This window comes from Elaeis guineensis, chromosome 16, assembly GCF_000442705.2.
Source record: "Elaeis guineensis isolate ETL-2024a chromosome 16, EG11, whole genome shotgun sequence".
Taxonomy (NCBI): domain Eukaryota; kingdom Viridiplantae; phylum Streptophyta; class Magnoliopsida; order Arecales; family Arecaceae; genus Elaeis; species Elaeis guineensis.
The window spans coordinates 41,212,562-41,237,831 of record NC_026008.2 but is presented as its reverse complement, the minus strand read 5'-3'; the positions used below and the strand labels follow the sequence as shown (position 1 = coordinate 41,237,831).

The 25,270-nt window shown below is 37.0% G+C and overlaps 2 protein-coding genes across 4 annotated transcripts; both read left to right on the top strand.

The window, feature by feature from the left end:
* The first annotated feature begins 510 nt into the window (after positions 1–510).
* Positions 511–16,736, top strand: LOC105058910 (auxin response factor 12). 3 transcript variants are annotated; one of them, XM_029260253.2, is made up of 17 exons: positions 511–802; positions 1,027–1,145; positions 1,234–1,349; positions 1,441–1,539; positions 1,625–1,681; positions 1,757–1,912; positions 2,013–2,097; positions 6,496–6,586; positions 6,669–6,833; positions 6,916–7,038; positions 7,294–7,369; positions 9,154–9,301; positions 10,128–11,104; positions 11,179–11,369; positions 13,805–13,944; positions 15,465–15,519; positions 16,397–16,736. In XM_029260253.2, the coding sequence occupies exons 2-15, from the start codon at positions 1,103–1,105 to the stop codon at positions 13,890–13,892; spliced, it is 2,415 nt and encodes an 804-aa protein (XP_029116086.1). In that variant the 5' UTR covers positions 511–802; positions 1,027–1,102; the 3' UTR covers positions 13,893–13,944; positions 15,465–15,519; positions 16,397–16,736. The 3 variants fall into 3 exon arrangements, with proteins under 3 accessions (XP_029116086.1, XP_029116087.1, XP_019711032.2); XM_029260254.2 differs by having other exon boundaries at positions 512–802; positions 936–1,145; positions 1,240–1,349; XM_019855473.3 differs by having other exon boundaries at positions 512–802; positions 936–1,145.
* A 2,113-nt stretch (positions 16,737–18,849) lies between these two features.
* Positions 18,850–25,074, top strand: LOC105058909 (DNA-directed RNA polymerase II subunit 4). Its single transcript, XM_010941981.3, has 7 exons — positions 18,850–19,047; positions 19,861–19,909; positions 23,374–23,482; positions 23,582–23,659; positions 23,882–23,915; positions 24,006–24,074; positions 24,828–25,074. The coding sequence occupies exons 2-7, from the start codon at positions 19,861–19,863 to the stop codon at positions 24,903–24,905; spliced, it is 417 nt and encodes a 138-aa protein (XP_010940283.1). The 5' UTR covers positions 18,850–19,047; the 3' UTR covers positions 24,906–25,074.
* The last annotated feature ends 196 nt before the right edge of the window (positions 25,075–25,270 follow it).

The window sequence follows — 25,270 nt, the reverse complement described above, 5'->3', positions numbered from 1 at the left end:
CTAGCTAGTTGTGACCTTCAATTAATTGATTTGTTTTTTTTTGAAAGGTAGCTAACTATAGCAGTGCATAGCCATCACTTCACCTCATCTCCATTCCTTCCCCCACGGCATGATACTTCCATCCACAATTTCACATCGAGATTAATCTATAGTCTCTGCATGGTTGTATTGATATCCAGGATAAAAAATATATACCGATTTATCTATCGGGTTTAAGTTGTATCTGTTACACGAAAGAATAAATGATCTTTTTATTTTACAATTTTAAGATCTCTCATTTTTTTCACCGTCTGTAGAGATCTAATAGTAATTATTGTACGATACAATGACGCACATTATAAAAAATAATGAATTATCTTTTACATGAAAGATATTATTGGAACCAGCTACCTATCTCCTTAGGTTTTAGAGATCTCAATCCACGAGTTTGGACCATGTACTTAGTGTCATTTATTGAGCTTTAGAACTTGCCAGCACCAATTCCTCTGCAAAGAGACGGTGGTTGATGTAGCAAGTTGCCGACCGTGGTGTACTTAAAGCGATCGTGGAAGCCATATTAGCCTCACAGTCTGTTTGCTAGAAAACCTCTGAACCGACGCCGACTGTCCCAGAAATTGCTTTAAAAAAAAAAAATATCGAGAGAAAAAAAAAAAGAAGTTAAAATCTGATTTGCTGGAGAGATCGCACTCCCATTCTCTCTCCGCAATCATTCACATATCGTACAGAAAGAGCGTGGAAGTGACCTCCCATGGCGATTTCCGACGCCAAGAGCTTCTCCGGGCTCGGATAGCGTCTGTTTCCCGTAAGAATTCCCCCCGGTTCACCAGCTTGAGTTCGGTTTTAGCTTTTTGGGTTTCGATTGCCCTCCAAAACCCTAGTTTTGTTCCGGCTGAAGTCTGGCAGCTGATGAGTTCTGTTTCTTGGATTTTCTCTAGAATGCTGGTGTTTTTGAGTAGGGGAAGTGCCTCAAGAAGTGGAGTGCGTTCCAAGAAGTGTAAAATTGGAGCTTTCTTTGAATTCGTACAGGAGATGGAGTTGCGGAAGTGGGGTGGGTTCCAAGAAGTGAGCTTGTGTTCTTCGTTTTAGAAGCTAGGGTTTAGAGATGAAGCTTTCCACCGCCGGGTTGGGGCAGCAGGCGCAAGAAGGTATTTTTATTTATTTATTTATTTTTATGCCGCTGCTCCTGTTTCTTATCCCGAGGAAATCGATTATTTGGTTTGTGCGTTGTGGTAGGAGCAGAGAAGAGATGCTTAAATTCGGAGCTCTGGCATGCCTGCGCCGGCCCGCTTGTTTGCTTACCGACGCTCGGCACTCGAGTTGTCTACTTCCCACAGGGTCACAGCGAGCAGGTGAAATTTATTTGAACTCAAAGAAATGATTTTTCTAAAATTAGAAGGAATTTTTTTGATGTTTTTACGGAATCTTGGTTTTGGAACAAAGGTTGCTGTATCGACAAACAAGGAGGTCGAGGGCCAAATCCCCAATTATCCAAACTTGCCTCCACAACTGATTTGCCAACTACACGATGTTACAATGCATGTGAGTTCTTGAGGTCATCTTTTTGCTGTCTAGGAAATGTCAGAGAATGTAGGTTAGAGAGTGCTGTTTGGTTGTGAAATTTCAGGCAGATGTTGAAACGGATGAGGTATACGCTCAGATGACCTTGCAGCCTTTAAACCCGGTAAAACCGAGTTCCGAAGTTGGATAATTTTCTATTTTAGGGTTCATTTCTTGATGAACATTGGTACTTCTGCAGCAAGAAATGAATGATGCTTACCTTCCTGCTGAGATGGGTATTATAAGCAAGCAGCCAACGAATTATTTCTGCAAGACTTTGACTGCGAGCGATACCAGTACTCATGGAGGGTTTTCTGTTCCTCGTCGTGCAGCTGAGAAAGTTTTTCCTCCTCTTGTATGATAACTATGCCGATACTGTATCTTTTTCTGATCTTGTTAAATTGGCTACAGCAATAAATAGAACTAATGGGTTAATGCTGTTTGTTTGTCCGTAGGATTTCTCACAGCAGCCACCAGCTCAGGAGCTTGTTGCTCGGGATCTCCATGATGTTGAGTGGAAGTTCAGGCATATTTTCCGAGGTAAGTCATAAAGGGTATCTACTTAGCAGTCTGTACTTGAGAATCTTTTCATAGGGCATGTACAATTCGATCTTGATGTGGGATAGCCCACAGGTCTATGAGATCGAAATGTCAGAATCACTTGCAGTGTAGAATGAAGAGATAAACTTCAATGAAGCAGGTCTTGATACTCGAGTGTTGGATTTATGTGATCTTATACTTGTTGGAAAAGCTCAAGGAGCCTTGGACTGCTACTTCAAGGCCATCATTGAATTTGTATGATTTGTGGTATATAAGTGGTTCCGGTATCTCAGGAGAATTAAGCGGTGGTGTTCTTCTGATGATCACTTACATTCTTGTTAGGTATATGAATTTGTAGGTTTCTGCTGTAATGGAGTTCCAACTAAGTAGTTATATGGGATGCGTAGAAGTGTCTTAAAGATTGTATTTTATTGAAAATCTTTATATACAATTGGTGCTAATAGGAGGGCTATCAGTGGATGTTTGAGATTTTGATCAATTGATTGTTCCCCTTCTATACCCTTCCCCTTTCTTTTCTTTCAACATATATATCTTCATTTTCCCTTCATCACCTTCACTGCATGATCTTTCCTTGTCCCACGGCATTAGTATTTTCATGGTGAAGTGGAATTTTGAATTACAGTAGATGTGAAGCTAGAGCATTGTCCATGGAATACAAAAGAATGCTCCGATACATAGTGTATCTCCATATACTTGTCCACGAATGTAAAAATCCATTATTGCAGACATAAAGCTAAAAATGGTCATACGGATCCGTCTAGTTGATCTTATCCATCAGTATCAACAACTAATGATCTACCAAACTCATTTGGATAAATTGTGAGAAATCTTAGGTAAGACTGTTTGGTATGAGGGTTAGATGGCTCCTATGAGAGAAAACATCACTTATGAGTCCTCAAATTAAAGTGTTCTGCTAGAGGGCTGGAATTGTATATTCTTGAGAGTGGGGAAGATTTATTCCCCCCACTTTTTTGATTCTGAAGTATTCTATCTTCATCGGTATCAACAACTTAAATCTACCAAACTCATTTGGATAAATTGTGGGCAATCTTACACAGTGTTCAGTATGAGGGTGACATAGCTCCTATGCTAGCAAACATCACTTATGAATAGGGATGGAAATAGGCCAAGCGGCCTGTCAGGGGCCTACGGCCTGGCCTGCTGTCGGCCTGGCCTGGCCTGACCTATTTATCTAAATAAGCCAGGTATAGGCTTTTAAAAAGGCCTGTTTAAATAAATAGGTCAGACCTAAAATTTCAAAGCCTGGCCTAAAAGCCTGCAGGCTGGCCTGTATAAATTATATATATATAATTTAATAAAAATTATTATTTTATTAATATATATAATTAATTAATTATTGATCTTACCCATCAATATCCAATTATCTTAGTCCTTTCGAGAATCAAGAAGACGAAAGAGTCTTTTTAAATAGGCTTTCAGGTTAGGCCAGGCTTTTTTATTTTGCAAAACAGGTCAGGCCGAGCCTCATTTTAAGCCTGAACCAGTCCAACAGGCCAGATTCAGGTTAGTATTTTACAATACAGGCCTGGTCTGTTTAAGCCAAAGCCTGGCCTGGCCTGGCCTATTTCTACCTCTACTTATGAATCCTCAAAATATGTTGTTCTGCAAGAGGGATGGAATTGTATATCCTTGAGAGTGGGGAAGATTTATTTCTCCCCACTTTTTTGATTCAGACCTCTTCTGTCTCTGGGAATCTGAATATGGATAAATTCTACTTGAGAATAAGAGTAGACATTCCAGGCTTTACCATCTGTAAATCAAAGGGCTCTAAATGTTTATTCCACAATTCGGAAGGGAGAATTGGTATGCTTTGTGGACTACATGAGCTTAATTTTAATCACTTACCTTGGGAAAATCATTTATTTTGTTTAAAGATTATGAAGATCCTTAGAAGGAGGATGCTCAGGATGCAAAGCATACATCAACTACAATGATTCAAGTCTACTTGATCAAAGGAAGAGCAAAAGGGAAACGAGGTTTGAAGGTTGGGCAGATCATGCACCTGTGTTTTGTAATACAAGATGCAAATGATCTATTGGTGCGTGTGTCTAGGTATCATCAGGAGCTAGATTTTTTTTGAAAGAGAAAATTACCAGAGAGATCATTGAAGCACCACAAGCTGACAGTTTAGAAGAAAATTATTCAATATTTCACATGGACAAGCATAGGCACATGTTGAAAAATCACCAATAGATGGGCAGCAGAGCATGATCATCAAGTTCAGATGGTTTTTTTTTTTCTTAACCTTATCATCAAGTTTTAATGAGAATTACCCATGATTGCAAGGACCGTCATCATGATCATAATCGAGGTATCAAACACTGTTCTGGTCGATCAGTGGCATGAATCGGTATGACTCTGTATCAGATCGGACCGGCACGAACTGATGAAGGGAGGAAGGGATGAACCGGAGAGGAGAAAAAGAGAGAAAGAGAGGAAGAGAAAGAGAGAGGAGGGGAGGAAAGCAAGTTGAGGCGGTGGAGACACCATCGATGGCTATCGGAGGGCTGCGTGGGCCCTCGGAAGGCCATGGTGGCCACCGCGGCTCTGTATTGTCCATGGGAGAAAAGAGAAGAGAGAGGGGGGAGGAAAAGAAAGGGACCGAGGGGGGTTCCCCGGAGAGGCCGTCGGAGGACATCTGGCTGGCCGTTGGGTGGGGTAAATGCCACATGTGGCTCCACGGCTGTGAAACAGGGGTGATCGCCCCTATTTCACGGGCTTTTTTAAAAAAGTCCGACAACAGTGAAGCTGGCAAAGATCGTCCCTATTTCATGATTTTTTTTAAAAAAAATTGACAGCAGTGAAGCTGGTAATGGGTTTGCCGGCTTTACTGTTTCTGAGCTTTTTTTAAAAAATATTGAAATAGTGAAATCGGCAAATCCATTGTCAGCTTTACTATTTCTCGACTTTTTAAAAAAAAAATTGAAATAGTGAAGCCGGCAAACCCACTGCCGTCTTCACTATTCATCATCGTTTTAAAAAAATACGATGTGAGAAACAGGAGTGGTCGTCCCTATTCCACGGCTGTAGCTCCATCCGCGCATTTTTGACTGTCCGATGGTCATGGCGGCCACCTAGCGGCGTCAGAGATCCCTCTTCACCGCCGTCCCCACTGTCCGATAGCATCCCTCGCCTCTCTCTCTCGGGGTTAAAGCTCCTATCGGACGGCACCGAGCACGAACGCCTCCAGCAGTCTCGGTCGGCCAACGCCGCCCTCCGACGGCGGCATCCGGCGTTTTCCTCCCCTCCTCTCTCTGTCTCTCTCTCTTCCTCTCTTTCCCTCTCTTTCTCCTTTGGCGCCGGCGTGTGCCCCTTTCCAAGCCAGAATCGTCACGGTTTCCCACCGCTCCAGTTTGGCATGCCCTGAACCACTCGGTTCAGGACGATTCTGAAAACCATAATCATAATTATATATTGGAATATTTTTTTGCTATTAAGATTCCTGTGTCGAACTAAGCAAATAGTAATGGGCATACATCCAAGTTACAATTGCATCTCTGAAAGACTGAAACCTTTGAGAGACATGGTTTGTGTTCATGAATGATGTTTTCAGCGGTTTTCAAAGATGATTCAGCAGTGTATGTATGTAGATATGTATGCTGTCCTTAATTAGGAGAGTTCAAATGCTTCTAGAAAATATGTCAGGTGATTCCATGAAATAAGATGTCACACAGGCATTGCTTCTTTTCTTTAAACCTGATTTTATCATATTCTTCAAATTAATATTTTGTCAATCTGGATAGCCAAAGTTTGAATCCTTGGACTATTTAATAGCTGTTTGCTTTTTTCTGATTGACTTATGTTGGGAATTCCATTCTCGAGGAGAATAATTGTGGATAAACATTTACACAATCAATCACTTTCTTCGGTTCAGCTCGTGAGTGGTGAACAATTAGCACTTATATGTACTACTGAATATCATCTGAACGTCTTATGGATATATTGCCAGCAAATTATCAGCTTTTATTGACATGTTGTTTGTCATATCCTAAAGGATGCTGCTGTTCTGCAGGATGCGCATCACCATAGTTTTGATTTAAAACATACCAGCAACTTATATTAACTCACTTGAACTGCAACCAATTTCTTGTACCACCTTGTTGCCAGTATGATGTTGGAGTGTGACACTTGTTTGTCTATTATTCCCCTGTTTTAATTTTGTGTCATAATGAAGATGAGGGAAAAACTTTGTTGTTCTGTTTTGGGTCATGAATCAACAATCGATGATTTGGGTAATCAGGATATGTCCATTCACTACCTTGAAAATTGTGATGCCACAAAATAACATAATAACAAAATCTTCTTTAAACAAATTATGCTGTGGATTAGTGCATTGCTACATTTTTCTTGTTGCAGGCCAACCCAAAAGACATCTTCTTACCACGGGGTGGAGTGTGTTTATTAGTGCCAAGAGACTTGTTGCTGGAGACTCGGTTCTTTTTATATGGTTTGCTTTAATCTTTTAATCTTGTTGTTATACTCAGAGTCCAGTACTTGAGAGTTAATTTTCCATGTATCTTATGCATTAGGAATGAAAAGAATCAGCTGTTGTTGGGTATCAGACGAGCAAGTCGACCACAAACTGTAATGCCTTCATCTGTTCTATCAAGTGATAGCATGCACATAGGACTTCTTGCTGCTGCGGCTCATGCTGCTGCTACAAATAGTCGGTTCACCATTTTTTATAACCCAAGGTAGCGCAAATACTCTGAATATTCTTTTCATGGCCATACTTCTGTCCTAGTGAATAGTGTTATACTTGTGGAATTTTTGTAGGGCAAGTCCATCTGAGTTTGTGATACCACTTTCAAAATATGTTAAGGCTGTGTTTCACACTCGTGTATCAGTTGGGATGCGCTTTCGTATGCTGTTTGAGACTGAGGAGTCGAGTGTCCGTAGGTAAGGTAGCAGCGTTTTGCCATAATTGTTTTTGACGAGTTACCTTTTTTTGACAAGCTACTTTGCTTTTAGAAATAGTTCTAAAGGGTACATATCTATAACATTCAAGACATATCAATTGCTATGCAGTCATCTTTTTTATTTTCATTTCATCTCTAATTAAACCTATTCATCATGGGTTTAGATTTTTTTTTTTTTTTTTTTAAATTGCTCATTTTGAAAGAAGTTCTAATGTGAATGCAATGTTGAATCTAGGTACATGGGAACGATAACAGAAATAAGTGATTTGGACCCTTTACGTTGGCCAAATTCTCACTGGAGATCAGTTAAGGTACAGAGTTGTATTGGAGCTCTCTTGCTTTGTGTCCATCACATTGATTAAAGTATGCCCTTGAGATAATTACAATATGTAAGTTATGATGAAGAATCTAGTAATTGATTTGAACAAAGTGCTATATCTGATGGTGGAGGCTATATATTCACTGTGAAAAGAATTCATGTTTACTGTGTGTGGGCGCGCGCACGTACATGTGTGCCTATGATCGTGACATAGTATATTACTTTGTATTCTCTGTTATTGGTGTTACTTATCATGCTTATTATAGTAATATTGCATTTTTTGTTTGCTAAAATATACCACCTGTCAGAGATCATTTTGATTGATTCAGTTCTTTTTTTTAAAAAAAATTCCTTATGTTGCATTTAGTGTTCATCATGTTTGGAGTGATAAAACAATATCATGCACTCGTACATGTTTCATAGGGCAACTGTTCAAAGACATACAATTATAAAAAACAAATATGCAGAAGTCATATATTATCAAATCATATCCCTCTTTCACATAGCTATTAGAGCTGACTAGGTATAAATATAACCATAACTATGAAGCCTTGTCCCAACCAAGGTTTGCCATCTCGGTACCGGATCCCATACTGGTAAAATCCCACTCCAATGTCAGTATGTTATTCGGTATGAGACAGTAGTGTTGGTATGCTCCGAAATGACGTATCGGTATGAGACCAGTACGGTATGGAACGCCCCGTACCGCCCATTCCATGGTCCCAACTATTTGGCGTCAGCTTTATAGATCCTCATTCACCCACCTTTCCTATTTATAGTTACCTTTGATGTGATCGAATCTTCACCATGTATGTACATGAAATATCATGGACGAGGAAGTGGCTCCTGCTACACATCTAATCACCCTCGAGATCTCATTAATAGTTACTTTGGTGCATCTTTGGAAATTAAACTAACAGCTCCACTTCCCTAGATGTTACTCAATGTATTTATAATATTTTATGTTTTAGATTGCCTAAAAAGAATAATTCTGCTATAACTTCAAAATATTTCTTTTAATGTCTTTATTGCTCAGTCTTATACAAATTCAGTTAATTCCATTACTGCTCATTTATGTTCAAAATCTTCAATTATATGTGTATATGCATGTATGTATATGAGTTGGACTACACGCGTTATCTTATCTCCTTGAAAAAGGAGTTAGCTGTTGAAAGTTGATGGACTATCCAAATTTAAAATCCAAACCATTGAACTTGATCTATGCTACAAAAAAAAGGTGTTTAGAAACCAAAATTCATGTGTTTCGGTGGTCTCGAACCTAATCATCAATTAGGTGTCAAAATGGACAATTTTGATGGCATGATGAATTATATTTTATTATGATCCAATCATCAAAATATGATGAATTTATATCCATCCATGTTTTAGGATCTATAGATCATGATCGATAAAGTGGATTTTAATTTGTGTGCCCTATCATATATTTTACCACACCACGACTATTGATAGTTCGTTTATTTTTGAATGACTTGTTGCATAGGTTAGAAACCACCAAAATATATGAATTCTGGTTTCTAGGCTTTTTTTTGTCATGTGTTCAATAGTTTGGATCTTCAATTTGGATGGTGCGTGATTGATTTTAAATTGTTAACTCCTTGAAAGTATGTAGTCCAACTCTCTCTCTCTCTATATATATGTGTGTGTGTGTGTGTGTTTCAACACTTATATTTATATGGTTTTTGCTTATCTTAATCCAATCCTGGATATTCGACAATTTCTTAATTACTGAATTTATATATCATTATAATAACACAGGTTGGTTGGGATGAATCAACGGCAGGTGAGAGACCACCTAGAGTTTCATTATGGGAAATTGAGCCTTTAACAACCTTTCCCATGTATCCATCTTTGTTTCCGCTCAGGCTTAAACGTCCTTGGTATCCTGGAGTACCCTCTTTTCATGGTAAGATGATCTCGGTTTTGATTCTTTGTTCTGTTCATTCAATAGATTCATCCTTCAATTTGCATTTATTAGATAGTTTCTTTTGCCACTTGGTATCTAATTTAACTGTAACTTAGTAGTTTAATTGGTGGCATTATTTATTTTGTAAACAATATATATCAAGAACCAGTTTCAACTAACCATATTTGATAGGAGATATGGAAAAAATGGCATGTTATGCATCCGACCCCTAATGGGAAAATAGGCTCATATATTTAGATGATACGATACCAGATGCCGTCACTGTGGTGGTAGGAGTTACCACAGTACCAGAAACAAGGAAAATAGTATCTACCATCAACGTAGAATAGTAACAATATAATGGCATAAATTTGCAAACACAGACTCATTCAAAGTTGTGTTGAATAATGCTTAAATAGTTTTGTTTTGTTGTGTGTGTGGGGGTTGGGGGGGGTGTTAAGACAGTTTCGCATGGTAAGGGCTTTGCGAAGTGGTTGGCAAATGGAATGTTAGTTTCGCATGAAATGTCAATTGGCAGTATTGGTATTTTCATGGAACAGTAGATAGCTAGCAATCTGAGTCACACTCTTGTTATGCCTCTCATTGCCTACAATTTTCTGTACATGTAAGAGTAAATCGGTAGTGAAAGCTGTCATGAGTGTTCCCTTTTTTTAGTCCATCCTTGTATAATATTAACATCTACTCTGTTCACATTAGAAAGTGATGCATCTAATTTACCATGGGGAACTTTTAGTTCTTCTTAATAACAAAATCCCCCGATCAGCATTGTTCTCATATTTCTCTTCGCTTTCTTATTACCAATAAGATGAGGGCAATGCTTTGATGTGGTTGAGAGGTAGTACTGGAGAACGAGGCCTTCCATCGTTAAATTTTCAGTCACCTGGTATGGGCTCATGGGTTCAACAGAGAATGGAATCTACACTGCTGGGGAATGATCATGATCAGTATCAAGTGATGACGGCTGCAGCTTTGCCAGGTACCAGAGGCAGTGATTATGTGAATCAACAATTTCTACACTTTCAGCAACCTTCTCAATTGCCTCAACAGTCCTACAGTACCAGCCCATCATCGCAGCAGCAAATTATCCAGCGAGCATTTCAGCAACAGATAATCTGTCCTCAGTCGCAAAATATTTCAGAGAACCTAACACATAATGTTCTACATCAGCAACTGCAGCAATCAATCAGTAACCAGAAGCAGGTTCAACATACACAAACTTACCCAGAATTGTACCAGATACCTGGGACTCATGTGCAGCAAGAGCAGTCACCTCTGCCATCGCAGTTGCGCGAAAAATTAGAATTTCCTGATTCAAGTGTGAACTTCTCAACAGTCATGACATCTGGCTGTGTTCAGAGTATGTTAGGCTCTGCTTACCCAGAAGGAAGTTCAAATATTTTGGATGTAGCAAGACTTGGTCAACCAATGATGAGCGAGCAGAATCAGCAAACATGGGAACCAAAATTTACGATGTCACAGTCCACTACTTTTGGCAACACGATATTGCTTCCATCATTCCCTGGGAAGGGTGGTTCTATGGGAACTGAAAATAGTTCTTTAGATATGCAGAACCACACCCTGTTTGGTGTTAATATAGATTCTTCCTCCCTCCTCTCTCATGCGGTGCCTAGTCTACGCCCAATTTCTATTACCAACGATATATCTACAATGACATATGCTTCCTCAAGTCTTCAAAATTCTATTTATGGTGGCCTGAAAGAGTCATCTGCTGTGCTGCAAAATGCAGAAGAGGCTGATCCAACAACCAAAACTTTTGTCAAGGTAAGAGGAGTGAGAAAGATCATAACACTGTAATCTAAATCTTTCATATTAAAAATTTTGGTCACAATATGCAGGTATACAAGTCAGGATCAGTAGGGAGATCACTGGATATCACACGGTTCAACAGCTATGGTGAACTACGTGAGGAGCTGGGTCAGATGTTTGGTATAGAGGGTCAGTTGGAAGACCCTCTGAGATCAGGCTGGCAGCTTGTGTTTGTCGACAGGGAGAATGACGTGCTTCTCCTTGGAGACGACCCATGGGAGTAAGAATGCTCAAAACAGTTCTAGCTATATTTTTGGAAATTTGATTGAAATGTCATAATATTCTTTCTGCTTGCTTGTAATGTAGTTGCTATTCAAATTGTTCTTTTTCTAAAGAAAATCTGTCTTATAGGTTGTGTAATTGGGTATAACCATTCTCATATAGCTTACATAGGGAACCTGCTTCCCATCATTGAGCATCCAGCAGCTGAATGTCTGGAAATCAGGAAACATATATGATCAATAGAAACTAGCAATATAGATAGTCTTTTGACTCAAGACACTCAGTGGTTAAAATGTCAAGACTTCTGGAATTACTTTGTCAAGGATGATGGACAAAAGCTGGGAGAAAGTCAAGAAATGGTGGGAGATTTAAAAGATTAAAAAGAGACAGACTGGACATGATATGAAACATCTAAATAAAGGGAAGAATTTTGTAGACCTTGATTTGCAATTCAGTAAAAAGAATTGGCAAAAAAAGTATTTCTTTTTTTTTTTTAAATCTTGCAATAAAATCTGTGGAAGAACATTTGAAAATCCATTCAGGTCTTATAATTCAGAGAAATGTGGTAAGGTGGAGGTACTCTGTACTCCACAGGTACTGTCTATATTTTCATCTGGGAGCCAGGTGGTCCATGAGCATCCTCACTATTGAAGATCGGGTCAATGTTGCAAGAAAGTACCAATATCTACTTTAAGCCTTAATGGTATATGGGCTGAAACCCAATGAATTTCCATGACTATATAAGGGTTGATGCTCATAGAAAGTGTTCTTGGAGGCTAGCTTCAAAGAAGTGCTTTCTGGTGTTATTCTGCTGGTAGACCCAAAATGATTCCACATAGGTCTTAGCAAAGTGGAATCTAAACTCACATCAAAAGAAGTTCATCAAATCCATGGACATCATTGGAAAAGCGAAAGGAAAAGCAAAAGGTCATTCTGCCAAAGATCCCCATCGTGATGCAATTGCCTATTGGAAATTACATTGTTTCAAGAAATGTCAGTTGGAAAGACCTGCACTTTGGTACTACAACCAGTGTTATAGTTTGGAGGTTCCATCATCAACAAGCTACCAAGTGGACAGCCAAGATCTAATCGAAGAAAATCACAAGTTTTCTAGTTGTGAAATTTCCTATCCTAATGTCTTCAATAATTGACCAGCCATGTTAATACCTCTCTCAAGGAGTCTCAAGATAGAAAAGGAGAAGCAAAGATGTGTCTAGTCACCTATGAGGACTGTTCTTATTCATTTGGCTTATGCATCCTCTCAAGCATGTGGATGGAAGGGGAGAGAGAAAAAAAAAAGAGAAAAGAGAAGCTTGGCTGCAAGAATTCCTTGTATATACAGTCGGAAGGATTAGAATAAGGACAGGCTGGATACTCTACTGAGTCCCAACATTGAAGGACTCCCCAAAAGGGGTCTAGTATTGTTATTAGTCAAGAAAGCAAAGAGAAACAAGGGTTTTTGAGTGATATGAAGACTCCTTTGGCAAAGAGTCTGAATTAGGAAACAGTAGTTTACCCAGTCTGATTCTTTGTTTCTGCAGCATGCCATAAAGAATAACTCTGATCTTCTATTATTTTTTTTTTAAAGATTTTGCTTTTCTCTTTTCTAAAAGATCATATGTTGGTGATTTTGGTAAGGACTGGTTTTAAGTTGAGAAGTGTGATTATCAAGGAGAATGCACCCTTTTTTAACTGACACATGCATAATAGGAGAAGTGTTTTTTTTTTTTTTTTTTAAATTAAAAGGAAGCTTAACAAAAATTGTAACAAAAGTGTGAGGATATTTAACACTAGGGCATATTTGTTAGATGACAATCTAAAGCAACTGATTCTGCTATTCAAGGCATCAACTCTAGGATAAATTATAATTCAATGAAAAATTAACTATTGGTAGCAATTTACAAGAGTAATTATAAAAATATTAGTGAAGTATCTACTATCAAGTATCACAAACTTTAGTCTCATATATACAAATCGCTAAAGTATATGCTCACAATGCTGGAGGAAATTTTAAGCGAACATAAATATTAAGAAGAGCTATGGGTGTGGGTTTTCTAATATAATTTCCGTATTAAATTATTCTATTGATGACCAGAATGAAGGATAAAGAGGAAAGTAAATTTTCAATATGATGATTAAACTGTTAGATTATTAGGTTTTCAACCTGGCAATTTGTTTTTCCAAAATAACAGGGTTATGGTGATCTTGAATATGGTCTACTAATTTTTTGTATTTTGGGCTAAGAACTGCCTTGAAATCACTGGGCTCTAGCTCCTATAATGCTGTATCATTTTGCATGTTCAATAGTTTCAAGAGTTAATACTTCAATCTATATATATTGAATATAGGTTCTAGCAACTTGTGTATTTATGCAGCTGGTTTGCTTGCTTATACATTCTCTGATATAACAAATTTATTTGGCCCTTAACACAGGTCATTTGTGAACAATGTGTGGTATATCAAGATACTTTCGCCTGAGGATGTGCAGGAGATGGGGAAGCCGGCAATTGAGCCCCGTTAATCATCTCAAATTGAAAGAAAACAAAAATGGCATGTTACAGCTGCGCACATATGTGAGTATGGTCATTCTTAGTTATCTTGTATCAAACATCCTACTAGACTTGGCTACTTGCTGTTTGTAGTGTATAATGTTCTGTTATGCTAAGCATGAGAATTCTTCATCATAGTATAATCCACAACCACGCAACTTCTACTCACAAGCCTTAGCACAGGACAACAAATGAATGGAATCAATTATCATGTGGACGTGTACCTTTCACACAAATAGAACTTTTGATCAAGCCTGTCAAAATATGGCGCATATTAATACTGTCACAACATTTTCAGACAGGAATAGCAAAGTTAAATAGAAAAGTAATCAAGGCAAACTCATTCATGAAGAGTTTTGAGGAGTACAGGGTTACATTTCCTGGTTCACCAGTTCCATCCATATGGATGAATAAACTAACTATTAAACGTCACGCAGTTAGGAAGTGTTTCGTATCAATTGAACAAGAGTAGCCTGATAAAGATAAACAAATCACAAATGGTTTTTCCAATGAACTATAAAACTTTTCCGATCAGAATCACACTTTTGGTATTGCTTTTTGTAACAAAAAAAATTAAAGACAACCTTGAGTGCTCCCTGAATCATTCACAATACTCTGATAAGTAAGAAATATCATTTATTGCTTGAGGAATTGGGTGCCATAGAATAGCTAGACGTGATCCCCCAAATTGCATCATACATGCCTTGCCAATCTTCCGCCCTTTAGCGGTGCTAAACTCCTTAGGAGGTGAATCAGTTAATATTGGGCTGTTTTGGCACTAAAATAGATACAAACTACCATTCACATTAGGAGCAGATCACTGGGAAAAGTTCATAAATCAACTAAATGGATGATGCCTGTAATTTGCCACCTATTATGTGAAGCATCTTTTGCAAATTGATGGTGCAATATCTAATATGGAAACATATTATCCTCATTATTTTATTAGGCTTGTTCCTGCAAGGCATAGCATATTTGAAGCATGCTAAATCTGACCACTCATAGAATTTAACTTAGAGGCGAGAATCTTAAATCATTTAAACTTCTGTTGATGATTTAAATGAGTTCATGATGCTCATTACTATTATCAGGTGATTAGATGTAAGAATATTAATATGTAAATGAAAGTAGTCCATGTTCGTGTCAACAAATTCTTTATCCCATCTATTCTGATTGGCTTTGTAAATATTAGTTGGGAACTAAATTGTATCCAAGCCCAGATCCTCTAAAATAACTACTATTTTCAACTCCATTCCTCCCACTGCCTTTGTCCTTGGAACCATTTATATGAACGCCCTTGTCACCAACGCTCTCTAGCCTATGTGTTGAACATCACAAAGCTCTTCCATGAATTCCTTACCATACCCTTTGTGGATGCTCCTGCTAAGATTTCTCAAGTACTTTTGTATCTGATCTATCCACCACGTCCTAGACCAGCCTAGCAGCTGTTTCTTTTGGAAAACTACTTGCAATTTTAATGTTCATGGTAGCAGCATGAGTAAAATTTGTTCAGTCCTGATAGATAGTTTATGTTTTATGAGCAGTTTGGAGGATCTGCTTTATTATTAATGAAACAGCCTGGACTTTGTAGCTGTCATGGTGAGTTCAAAGATTCCAATAAATATTGAAATTTTTTATATGCTGAACCATTTTGCATTATGTATGCTAGTATTTCTAGTCAATCTTTTTAAGTATTTGGAGTATATTGTAGAACCTTGTATGTCCTATGATACTGAAGCAATAAGCAATAGTATGATTGACATGATATAGGAGTATATGCCAGAGTTTTTCTGGGAGAGTTGCACATTCAAAAGATGACCATTCTTAATGGTAGAACACTTATTTATCTATAATTAAGAAGGCTTATATTCTGTGCAAGTATGGCGTGGTACCTCATATGAGCACTGGCCATGGCACGGCTGGTTAGGTTTGGCCTGAAGTCCTGAGCCCAGGGTATATTATACATGCTTGAAGCTAGCAGTCAACATTATGCTCAAATGATCTCCTCAGAATCTTGAGTAGCAAAGCCCAATATATGGAACTATACACTTGGGTCATTACTTTGATCCATCCCCCAATGACTTACTATCAACTGGCTCAACTTGTTTTTCCTGCAAATAGTGGTGGGCATGCCACCATCTAAAGTTGAATCTAGGATCTTTCTCCTGAGGAGAAGAGTGTCAACCGGCTGAGATAAAGTCCAGAGGGCATAACTAATTTTAATTCTAAAAAGCCTTTTTATAATCTCGTCTTGGTGTGGTTGATTTCCATTAATATTGAGCCTTAAGCTTAAACAATGCTTAAGAACATTTGTGCTCATGCTTATGCTGAAATATTTATATATGAATGATTAAGATCAGGCATACAAAAACCAGAAAAAAAAAAGAAGAAATGCATGTTATGGACGCTTAGATATATACATTCATGCCTGATAAATTCAGTAACATCTTTGCTCGATTGGTTTTAAGTTTTGCAGGTTCATCTGAATATGTGAAACACATCCTCCGAGCAGGCTATCAACATCATGAGTCTTGCATGCCATCGAGCAGGGGGCAGTCGGTTGAATCTTGAAGTCTAGTTTTGTAATATATGGATATGATGCAGCACCTGTTGTTAGAACTCCATTGTTCTGCTCTCGCAATCAGTTTCTGCAGTATTAATCTCTTGAAATATTTGCTGTGCTTAGTTGTGCTCAGTGACCATTAATATTCTCGTCTCATTTCTTGTATTAACTGCCCATAACCAGTAACGACCTTGTAGGTTCTAGTGTTTTGGATATTCAGTTTTTTGTGCTCCAGAGAAATCCTTCCTCAGAATATGAGAGTGTGTCTAGGAGTTGAGCTCGTTTGTTCTCCCTAAAGGTCAAAATAATTTATGCGTCATAAATTTTGGCTAATTTTGTCACTCCAATACTTGGTATGGCCAAAAGCTTTCCGTAAAACTGCACCAGTTTTTTAGCATTTTATGGAAGCCGGGATTTGCCTAAGATCCTATCCAAAATCTGACATGATACTTGTCAAAGTTGGACAACTATTGCCTTCTGACCATCAAAATCTAATATACATCAATCTAATAAAACAACAAAATATTGATCACGCTAGTATTTACTCATCAATTTATTTATATTTTGTACTATATATGATTAAATTATATCATAATCTTAATGTATTAGTTTTATAATTATATATTTTTTTTCATATGCTTTCTATTCTATCATAGATCATATGTATGTGCATCATTGATCAAACATATGAGATCATCTCACTTATAAAAAATTTATGTTCCGTCAAATCTCTAAATATCAAAGGCTTTCGCTGCTTTAGCTAATATTTTTCTTTTCAACAGTTAATGTGTCCTATCCTTTCAAATTTGGGCAAGTTATGCTATACAAATAATTTTTTCTGGACCAATGCACATTTAGGACTTGGCTAATTTTATCATTCTAAACCTCGGTGCATGCAGGGTCCTTACGCATCGACAAAACTTCTACTCTGGATTTTGTATATATGTGATGGATCATATGCGTTGATGGCAAAATAATCGAGCCTAAAATACTAGTACAACTTAGACATTATTGTTATATTATGTACTGGTAAAAAGTTTTAATTTTACAATGATCATCAGCTCAGCTTCAACTTGGGGTTTACAATCTGTCATAAATCATATATGTGCCATCGCATGCTTAATAACTTTCATGGTAACAGCCTTCGCCATCATATATAATCATGCAATATAACATACACAATGGACAAACTTATCAAGAAATTATTATTAATAATATTAATAGCATAGTGTATATATAATATGTTAATATAATATTAAGTATTTATCATATAATATTATATATTTTACTTTGCTAAAAGAGCAATAGCACATATGTTATTGGTGATAACTAGTAATGAACTTGGATAAAAACATATGCATATTGCACTAACATCTTATATTAATAATTTTTATAATACTACAACATAATCACGTATTATTTAATATGATTAGAAATATAATATTATATCGTACAAAATTATTATGCTATTACCATATAATAATATTATAACAGTATAATATTAGTATATAATATTGTGATACAATACTATGTTATTGCATATCATTATAGAATACTGCTATTCTCTTATGATTTTTTAATATTATATTATATTCTATTTTTTTGTGATGAAAAATTAAAACAATGTTACATTATAGGATGCATCAACGTTACAAAGTGCATTTATTATAACATTATCATCATGCCTACTATCAAATTAATACTATAATTAATGAATATAATGTTCTAAAAAGTTTTGTTTTTATTATGCTATTTTAATTAATTTTATCTCTTTCTCATGAGTTAGCCAACCACAAATGCACATAATGCAATGGGGTTAGAAAGACAAATTTTGTCCATTTTCTTGAAAATATATATTCGAAATCCAATATGCAAGCAAACACCATCTTCAAAAACCTCCTCAGCATCTAAACACAATCTAACAAAAAAATTAAGACTAACAGAATCTTTAGCCAAATGCAAATTTGATTGGAAAACCATAAATCCAGCAAACCCCATCTAAATCCAGCAAAGCAATCTCTAACGGTAACATCTATTTCTAGCTAACTACTATCATTACCCGAAGCCAAAATCTCTGGAGGGTCATGCCCATAGGGGATGAGTCCCAATTCCTAATTAATTTTTGTTCTTTATTTTATATATTTTTTTTAAAAAAAAGGCATTTGACTTGTGGTCTCGGTCAGTTCTGACCAGCAAGAGCTTCCTCCACCGTTGGATCCGAATCTGAATGCAGGAGAAGAAACATGAGTTAAAAACCGAGCAAGCCTCTAAACCCCGTCACGTGACACACTCTTTTCGCGCCCAGCTATCCGTGGATGGATCCGAATCCGACTGCAAGAAAAAGAAACACGCGTTGAAACCAAACCGGAATCGGAACCAAAAAAAAAAAAAAGAAGTAATAATTAGTAACGAAGAAAAGGCTTTCGGAGGCAGCTAGGGTTCGGTCCCGTTCCTCACCGTTTCCCTCTTCCCAAGCGGCGACCGGCGATCGGCAACAAGCGACCTTCCCGACCGGCGAGAGGAGCATCTCAACCGGCGATACAAGAATCCAAGCGCGATACCAGGTGCACAAATCCTGAATCTTTGTCTCTTTTTTTCTGTCTCCGTGTTTGTTTCGATGATTTATTGGCTGGGAGTTGGAAGGTTGTGGGGTTTCAATCCACGAGGTAGCGTGGATTTACTCTGGAGGGTATTTTAGCGGTGGTTTAGGAGGGATGTATGATGAACCCGCGGCATCCGGTGGCCGTCATCACGGGTTTGGGTGGTCTTCAACTGGAATTGTAGCATCTTTAGAAGAGAAATGAAGTTATTGAGTTATAAATAAATAATAAATATAAATTTTTTAGGTAAACGATAGTCATAGCCATCCTTTTTTTCATTCATGGGAACTGCGCATGCCAACGAAGACCGCTGCTCCTAGTCCCAAAGATCGCCGCTTTTAACGGGAAAACTCATGGCTTGGGCCAAAAAAATTGAGGCTTTTGACTTTCTAAAAATGTGTTTCTCGAACCTTTATTTCCCTGTGAATGATTTGATGGCCAGAACCCTGGTTATGTGATCCGGGGTCCTTCAATTTGATCTTATTTATTTTCTCACGGAAAGTTCCTGGGTATTTGTTGTCCTAGATGCAAAGATATCCAAAATCTGTAATCACTTCTTCTTCTTCTTTTTTGATGAAAAGATTGTATACTCATTAGAAATGCTTAGAGAACAAAATCTGTAGATACTTGGAGCAAATAGCCATATGGTGCCTCTGCAATCTTCAACGTTGCAACTTCTAGCAACTTTTTTCTTCCTTTTGTACATATGCAATTAATATTGTGCATTCTTCCCATAGGGATTTCTTGATTTTCTAACTACTAATGCTGCTTGTGCAGATGTCTGGAGAAGAGGAAGAGAATGCTGCGGAGCTAAAAATTGGTGAAGGTGAGTGAGCATAGAGACAGATTATGAGCATTGTAATTTTTAAGAATTTTTAAGAAGTATTTGTGCCAACTGTGATGTTAGGCATCCATTAGTATACATGTTTGTCGTGTGGAAAATTATAATTCCTACAATGACTACATAGATGCATGTTCTTGCATGCTAAAACTTGTATTCAAAATATTGTTAGAGTAGGTGCAGTATGGGTAAATTCTCCTTTTTACTTTGATTAAGATTTTGAACGTATTTCAGATTCTAGTCACAAAAACAAAAATGTTAACAGTATTTCTTATCCCATAACTATAAGTTAGCTTTTTATATCTACTTTGTGGTTCCTGAGCAAGGTCAAATCCTCTGAAAGTGAAAGTTCTGAAGTTGAAAGTACCTCAAAAATTTTCACTACCTTTATCCCAGTTCTGTCAGATCCACCTTTCTTTTGCAGCCCATCAACTTGTAGTCAAAATCCTTACCTTCCCTGATCCATCGACGGCCATGTTAAACTTGTTTATGTCATCTTGTGTGGTTTTCCATGCCCATGTTTAAATAATACCACTTTCAAACTTTCAATGAGGCACTTATTATGGATTCCATCTCTCCTAATTCTATTGCTTTATCCACCTTCTACAGCCTTGTCTTTGCTATACTCATACTCTTGGGCCAGTATTTTGACCCACACATAACCTGTTCTTTGGACCAATAAATTTAGTGTATCGTCTTTGTGGTATTTTGTGATTATATGAAAGTTAACTACAACCCTAGTAGAGATTTTTTTATCCATCTCTTCATTCTATGGCAGAATTCATGTAAGGTAGAAAACAGTTTATTCTGTGCATCTCTACACCCAATTTTAGCTGCATTTTCAAGTCACCATATTTCCTCTTGCGTTTCTACAGGTATAAGCTTTTCCAGCTTGACCAATATTTCCAAACTCTATATTCAAGTGTTGCTTCTAGGATTCCATTTTTAAATTTATTTGTTTTTTTTTTTTGGGTCAAGGGGAAATTTCAATTATAACATTTCTAAAGCAGGTATTGGAAATCAGGGTACATAGTTGATTCGTAGTGAAGACCTTTTGTTCTTGGGAGTTGTCTTGCCTGTCTACACCTAATTGCTCCCTCATATGCGTTTTAATACTATCAACATGGTATCTAATATAAATCTTATTCTAATTTCCTGCCAAATAAGTTCTTTTGGCACTCAACGATGAATCATTTAGGATCTATAATAAATGTGCATTTTTTTTGTTTTTTCGTTAATGTCTTCAAAAATAGACTCATCCATTGAACTCCATCAGGAGACAGGAAGTTTAGTATCCAGTATGATTAGATTTGAAGGTAAATATTGTATTTTGTTTGTTTCCTTTGTTCTTATGAGTTTGTACCACAAGGCTCCTTTTTTTTTTTTTACTCATTTTTCTTCTTTTGTATGTGGTACTGTATTTCATGCTATAATTCCTTACCTATTTTCATCCTTACTAACACATCTTCCGTTGAATTTATTGACAATGTCTTTAAAATTCTGTTATCCTTGTGTTTGGATCTCCTTTTGATATTGTGTTCTTGAGTCTTGACAGTCTCCTCATCGAACAATTGGTGATGATCTTATCTTTTTATTAAATTATTTCTTATCAAAATTACTTGACCATTCCCATTATTTGCGAATCCAATGTTCAAAATTCCTACTTATCCTTCCTAATGTTTGCTAATGTATGAATATATTTGTCACACTTTTTTTGTTCTTACCCTGTTCTAATAAAATTAAACGCCACATTATTCACGTTACTAACTTCTTATCCTTCCTGATGAAACTGCAGATTTGTAAATTCTGCTATTTCCTTGGCATTTCCAAAAAAGAAAAAAAAAAGATTTTTCTAAGATGCCTTCTAGACCTTTCCATTCCATCCAACAATTTATCGTGCATGATGTTTTATCAGAATTCGAAGTTGTGTATATATCTTTCGCACCTGTGTTGTAACCTCTGGTTGTCAATTGCAACATTACTTTTATTATAATATCGTGCTCTTCTTCCCCTATCTTGATAATGTGGCTTTAACATATGTCATTTGTTTTGCTTTCAGATCACCTTATGTTCTTGATCTTTCTATATTTTACTTCACATTTTGTTCTAACTGTTTAAATCTTCAACTACCAACTGGTGCACAAGCTCCTTGAGTTTATTATTCTACAATTGTTGTCACTTATTTTGAGAAGAAATGTATATTATCCTACCAAACTTCTAGAGGACTTGTTCAATTCAAGATTGGAATTTGGTTTCTTAGGCTAAAAACAAGTGGAGTTACGTGCTAGAAGACTTCAGGATACTAAATTTGCTTATCTGGGCAAATAGTTTGTAACTTTTGACACCAAAAAAGGCTGTTTGTGCATATATGTGTGACATACAGCATAAGGAAAGATGAGTGGAAGGGACGATGTTAATTTGGCTTTGAAATTTTAGAAAGGTATTTTTAAGGAGGATTAGAACTTAAGATTTTATAGATTAAGAGGGAGAAAAGTAAATGAGTGAAATCCTTTTAGTAGATGCAATGGAGAGTCTTCATGTGAAGTTTCTTGAACTTTTGACCTTGAGACCATAAATATCATTATGAAGGGAAGAGAAGTCGGGGTTGGGATCCTATTTGGAGGAGAAACTTCCATGGAGATGGAAACTTTTTTATCCTCCTAAATAAAAGGGAGAACCTTTTTGTGTCTGCTTCCAAAAAATCAAGAATAATAGATTTTAAAGATAGCTGATTGCAAAAAATGGGAGCTCATAGGATGATTCTTTGATTGGGTTTTTCTTTCAAGGATGAAATAGCATAAAATTTTGGAGGGCAGTTGTTTGTGGAGATAGCTGGTGGAGGCCTTGATGATTGAATAACTTCAAAGGTTCATTTGGGACAGCCATCCTTAATAGTTATCTAACCTTCTCAACCTCCCTGGAGAGGGATGTTATTTGTACCTGCTACCTGCCTCTTATCTCATCAAAGGATAATCAATTTGACCACTTATTGCTTCATCTTGCATTCACATAGTCTGCCTGTTTTTTGTCCATTCCTGATTTCAAATCTTGAGATGCCAAATGCAATGTGGTGGGAAGTCCAGAAAGAGAGAGATTTGTATGACATTCCAAGGGAACATTTCAAAATTAGAGGTGTTTAGTGAGGCATCACAACATCTATCAGATTTTTCTTCATGCAAATGATGATTTTATCTGGCAGGTAATCATGATTGATCCATTCCATATGGTTTTTGATACTGATTGCTTTATTCGAGGGAAAAATGGTCCTTGTTTCCCCTGAGCAAATGTGTGCAATTATTCTGGTGCAATGCCTTTGTATTGTGAGTGAAATATTTTGTTGGTTATGCATTCCCATTCCATATGTATCTTCTACCTCATCTAATGCATATAATTATTATGCTGTTTTAATGCTTAGTGAAAATACTTAATTTTGTCACTGTAATCTCCAGAGTTTTTGAAGGCAAAGTGCCTGATGAATTGTGAAGTTGCACTTATTCTTGATCGTAAATACGAGCAGCTTCAGCAACTATCTGATGATCCTACAAACCAAATATCTCAGTGGGTGTTGTCCAGTTTTAAATTTACTCAACTTTCTTTCCTATATATGCTCTCATGGCTACTCTTGGGTATTTCACTGAGTTCTGTTTTTCTATTCAGGGTGTTTGAGAAGTCAATGCAGTACGTGAAACGCTTTAGTCGCTACAAAAACCAAGATGCTGTGAGACAAGTTAGAGAGTATCCTTTTAATAAATTTGTGGGGGGTCTCTGCACCCCCTCCACTTTTCTTGAAAGAAAAAGAGAAAGTTACAGTCCTTAAATTTTTTCTGAAGTCAGAAAACAGAGGACTAGGAAGAATAATTGTTAAAACTTCTGTGCCCGCCGCACCACCCCCCCCCAACCCCAACCAAAAAAAAAATGATTTTTCTTGGTATTGCAAATTCTTAATGCAGTTATCAGAATCCTAAGTAGGTACCGATTGGCTGAATTTGAGGTATGGATGCTGTGAATTAGTTAATAGTTTGGAACCTCGATCATCTAAATGAAGACTGCACTAATCACATGCTTTTCTTTGGATTTGCAGCTTTGTGTGCTTGGCAATCTTTGCCCAGAAACTGTTGAGGAAGCTATTGCTATGGTCCCATCAATTAAGGTAATAGCTATAGGAACCACTCTATTGAGTTGCTTCTTTTTATTATCTGTTTTTGTTTTAACCTAGTTGTGATGTATGATGTTTCCCCATTCTCAATATCTTGGAATGGATATCTCATTCCTCTTATTGGTTTCACACTGGTTAAAAGCCTTTACAAAGTCATCTTCACTTCCATTCTACGAAGTTTTACAAACAGAACCACCATTAATGCAGTTGCAAGTTTCTCCAGTTAGGATAAGACTTATTATTTCCTAGGGCCCTGTGTTTGCTACCTAGGGGTGTTGTAGTGAGATTTCAGGTGAAGATTAATTCTTAAATACACTTATTTTTGACATCATTTGGTCACCATTGGGCACTTGTTCTTGTAGTTCTGATTCCTTAATCCAGTAGGTTCGAGTAAATTCTTCTTGTCAAGTTTGTTAAACTATTCCCTTGTTGGAGAAAAATATGATACTTTGCCTAATTTTTTCCTGGCATTGTTTCTGTAAGTCTATGTCCATGCCTTAAGAGGTCGTACAATCTCTACGTTCATCGGCTCGATTTACCAGAAATTTTGCTTGTGTTGCCTATATAAAACTAGTATCACACTCTTTAGAACTATTATACTTTGATTTATTTCAGGTAACGTATCTGTGCTGCTTTATCATATCTTTTTGCCGTCGGATAAAATCCAGAACAAATTTTTTTTTCAAGTATTGACTCTTTTGAAACATAGAGGCCATTTATCTTTAATTCTCTTGTTCTATCTGGCAGAGCAAAGGACGGATCCATGAAGATGATGCAATCGAGAAAATGCTAAATGATCTCTCTCTGATAAAGAAATTTGAGTAGTGTAGTCTTGTCATGGGGAACTTGAACTCCTACAAAATGTCTTGTATTGTCGCATGTTTCAAGGGTCATGGAGTGATCAGTCTATGTATCTACTACTGGTCTGTAGATTGAATGAATCCTTTGGACGATCTTGCACAGGAATGCAGAATGAATATTAGCATTTAGTACATAGATATCTGGTAGATATGTGTTGTGGCCTATGTTAAATCCGTATCAGTGAAATTCTGCTCTCAATCAACTGTTATAGGAGGCGTATAAGCATAAAGTTGGTAGTTTTGGATATTTATTTGAATTTTATTCTGTATACCTGGATTCATGTTTAAGCTGGCATAGGAAAAAGGTTATGAACGTATACTTCAGTTATA

What these genes read in the sequence shown, in the direction of transcription:
- LOC105058910 (XM_029260253.2), top strand. Translation starts at nt 1,103, where the DNA reads ATGAAGCTTTCCACCGCCGGGTTGGGGCAGCAGGCGCAAGAAG. An exon ending in TACACGATGTTACAATGCAT is followed by an intron (nt 1,540 to 1,624) that starts GTGAGTTCTTGA and finishes GTGAAATTTCAG; the next exon opens with GCAGATGTTGAAACGGATGA. An exon ending in GACTCGGTTCTTTTTATATG is followed by an intron (nt 6,587 to 6,668) that starts GTTTGCTTTAAT and finishes CTTATGCATTAG; the next exon opens with GAATGAAAAGAATCAGCTGT.
- LOC105058909 (XM_010941981.3), top strand. Translation starts at nt 19,861, where the DNA reads ATGTCTGGAGAAGAGGAAGAGAATGCTGCGGAGCTAAAAATTGGTGAA. An exon ending in GGAGCTAAAAATTGGTGAAG is followed by an intron (nt 19,910 to 23,373) that starts GTGAGTGAGCAT and finishes TGTAATCTCCAG; the next exon opens with AGTTTTTGAAGGCAAAGTGC. An exon ending in ACCGATTGGCTGAATTTGAG is followed by an intron (nt 23,916 to 24,005) that starts GTATGGATGCTG and finishes TTGGATTTGCAG; the next exon opens with CTTTGTGTGCTTGGCAATCT.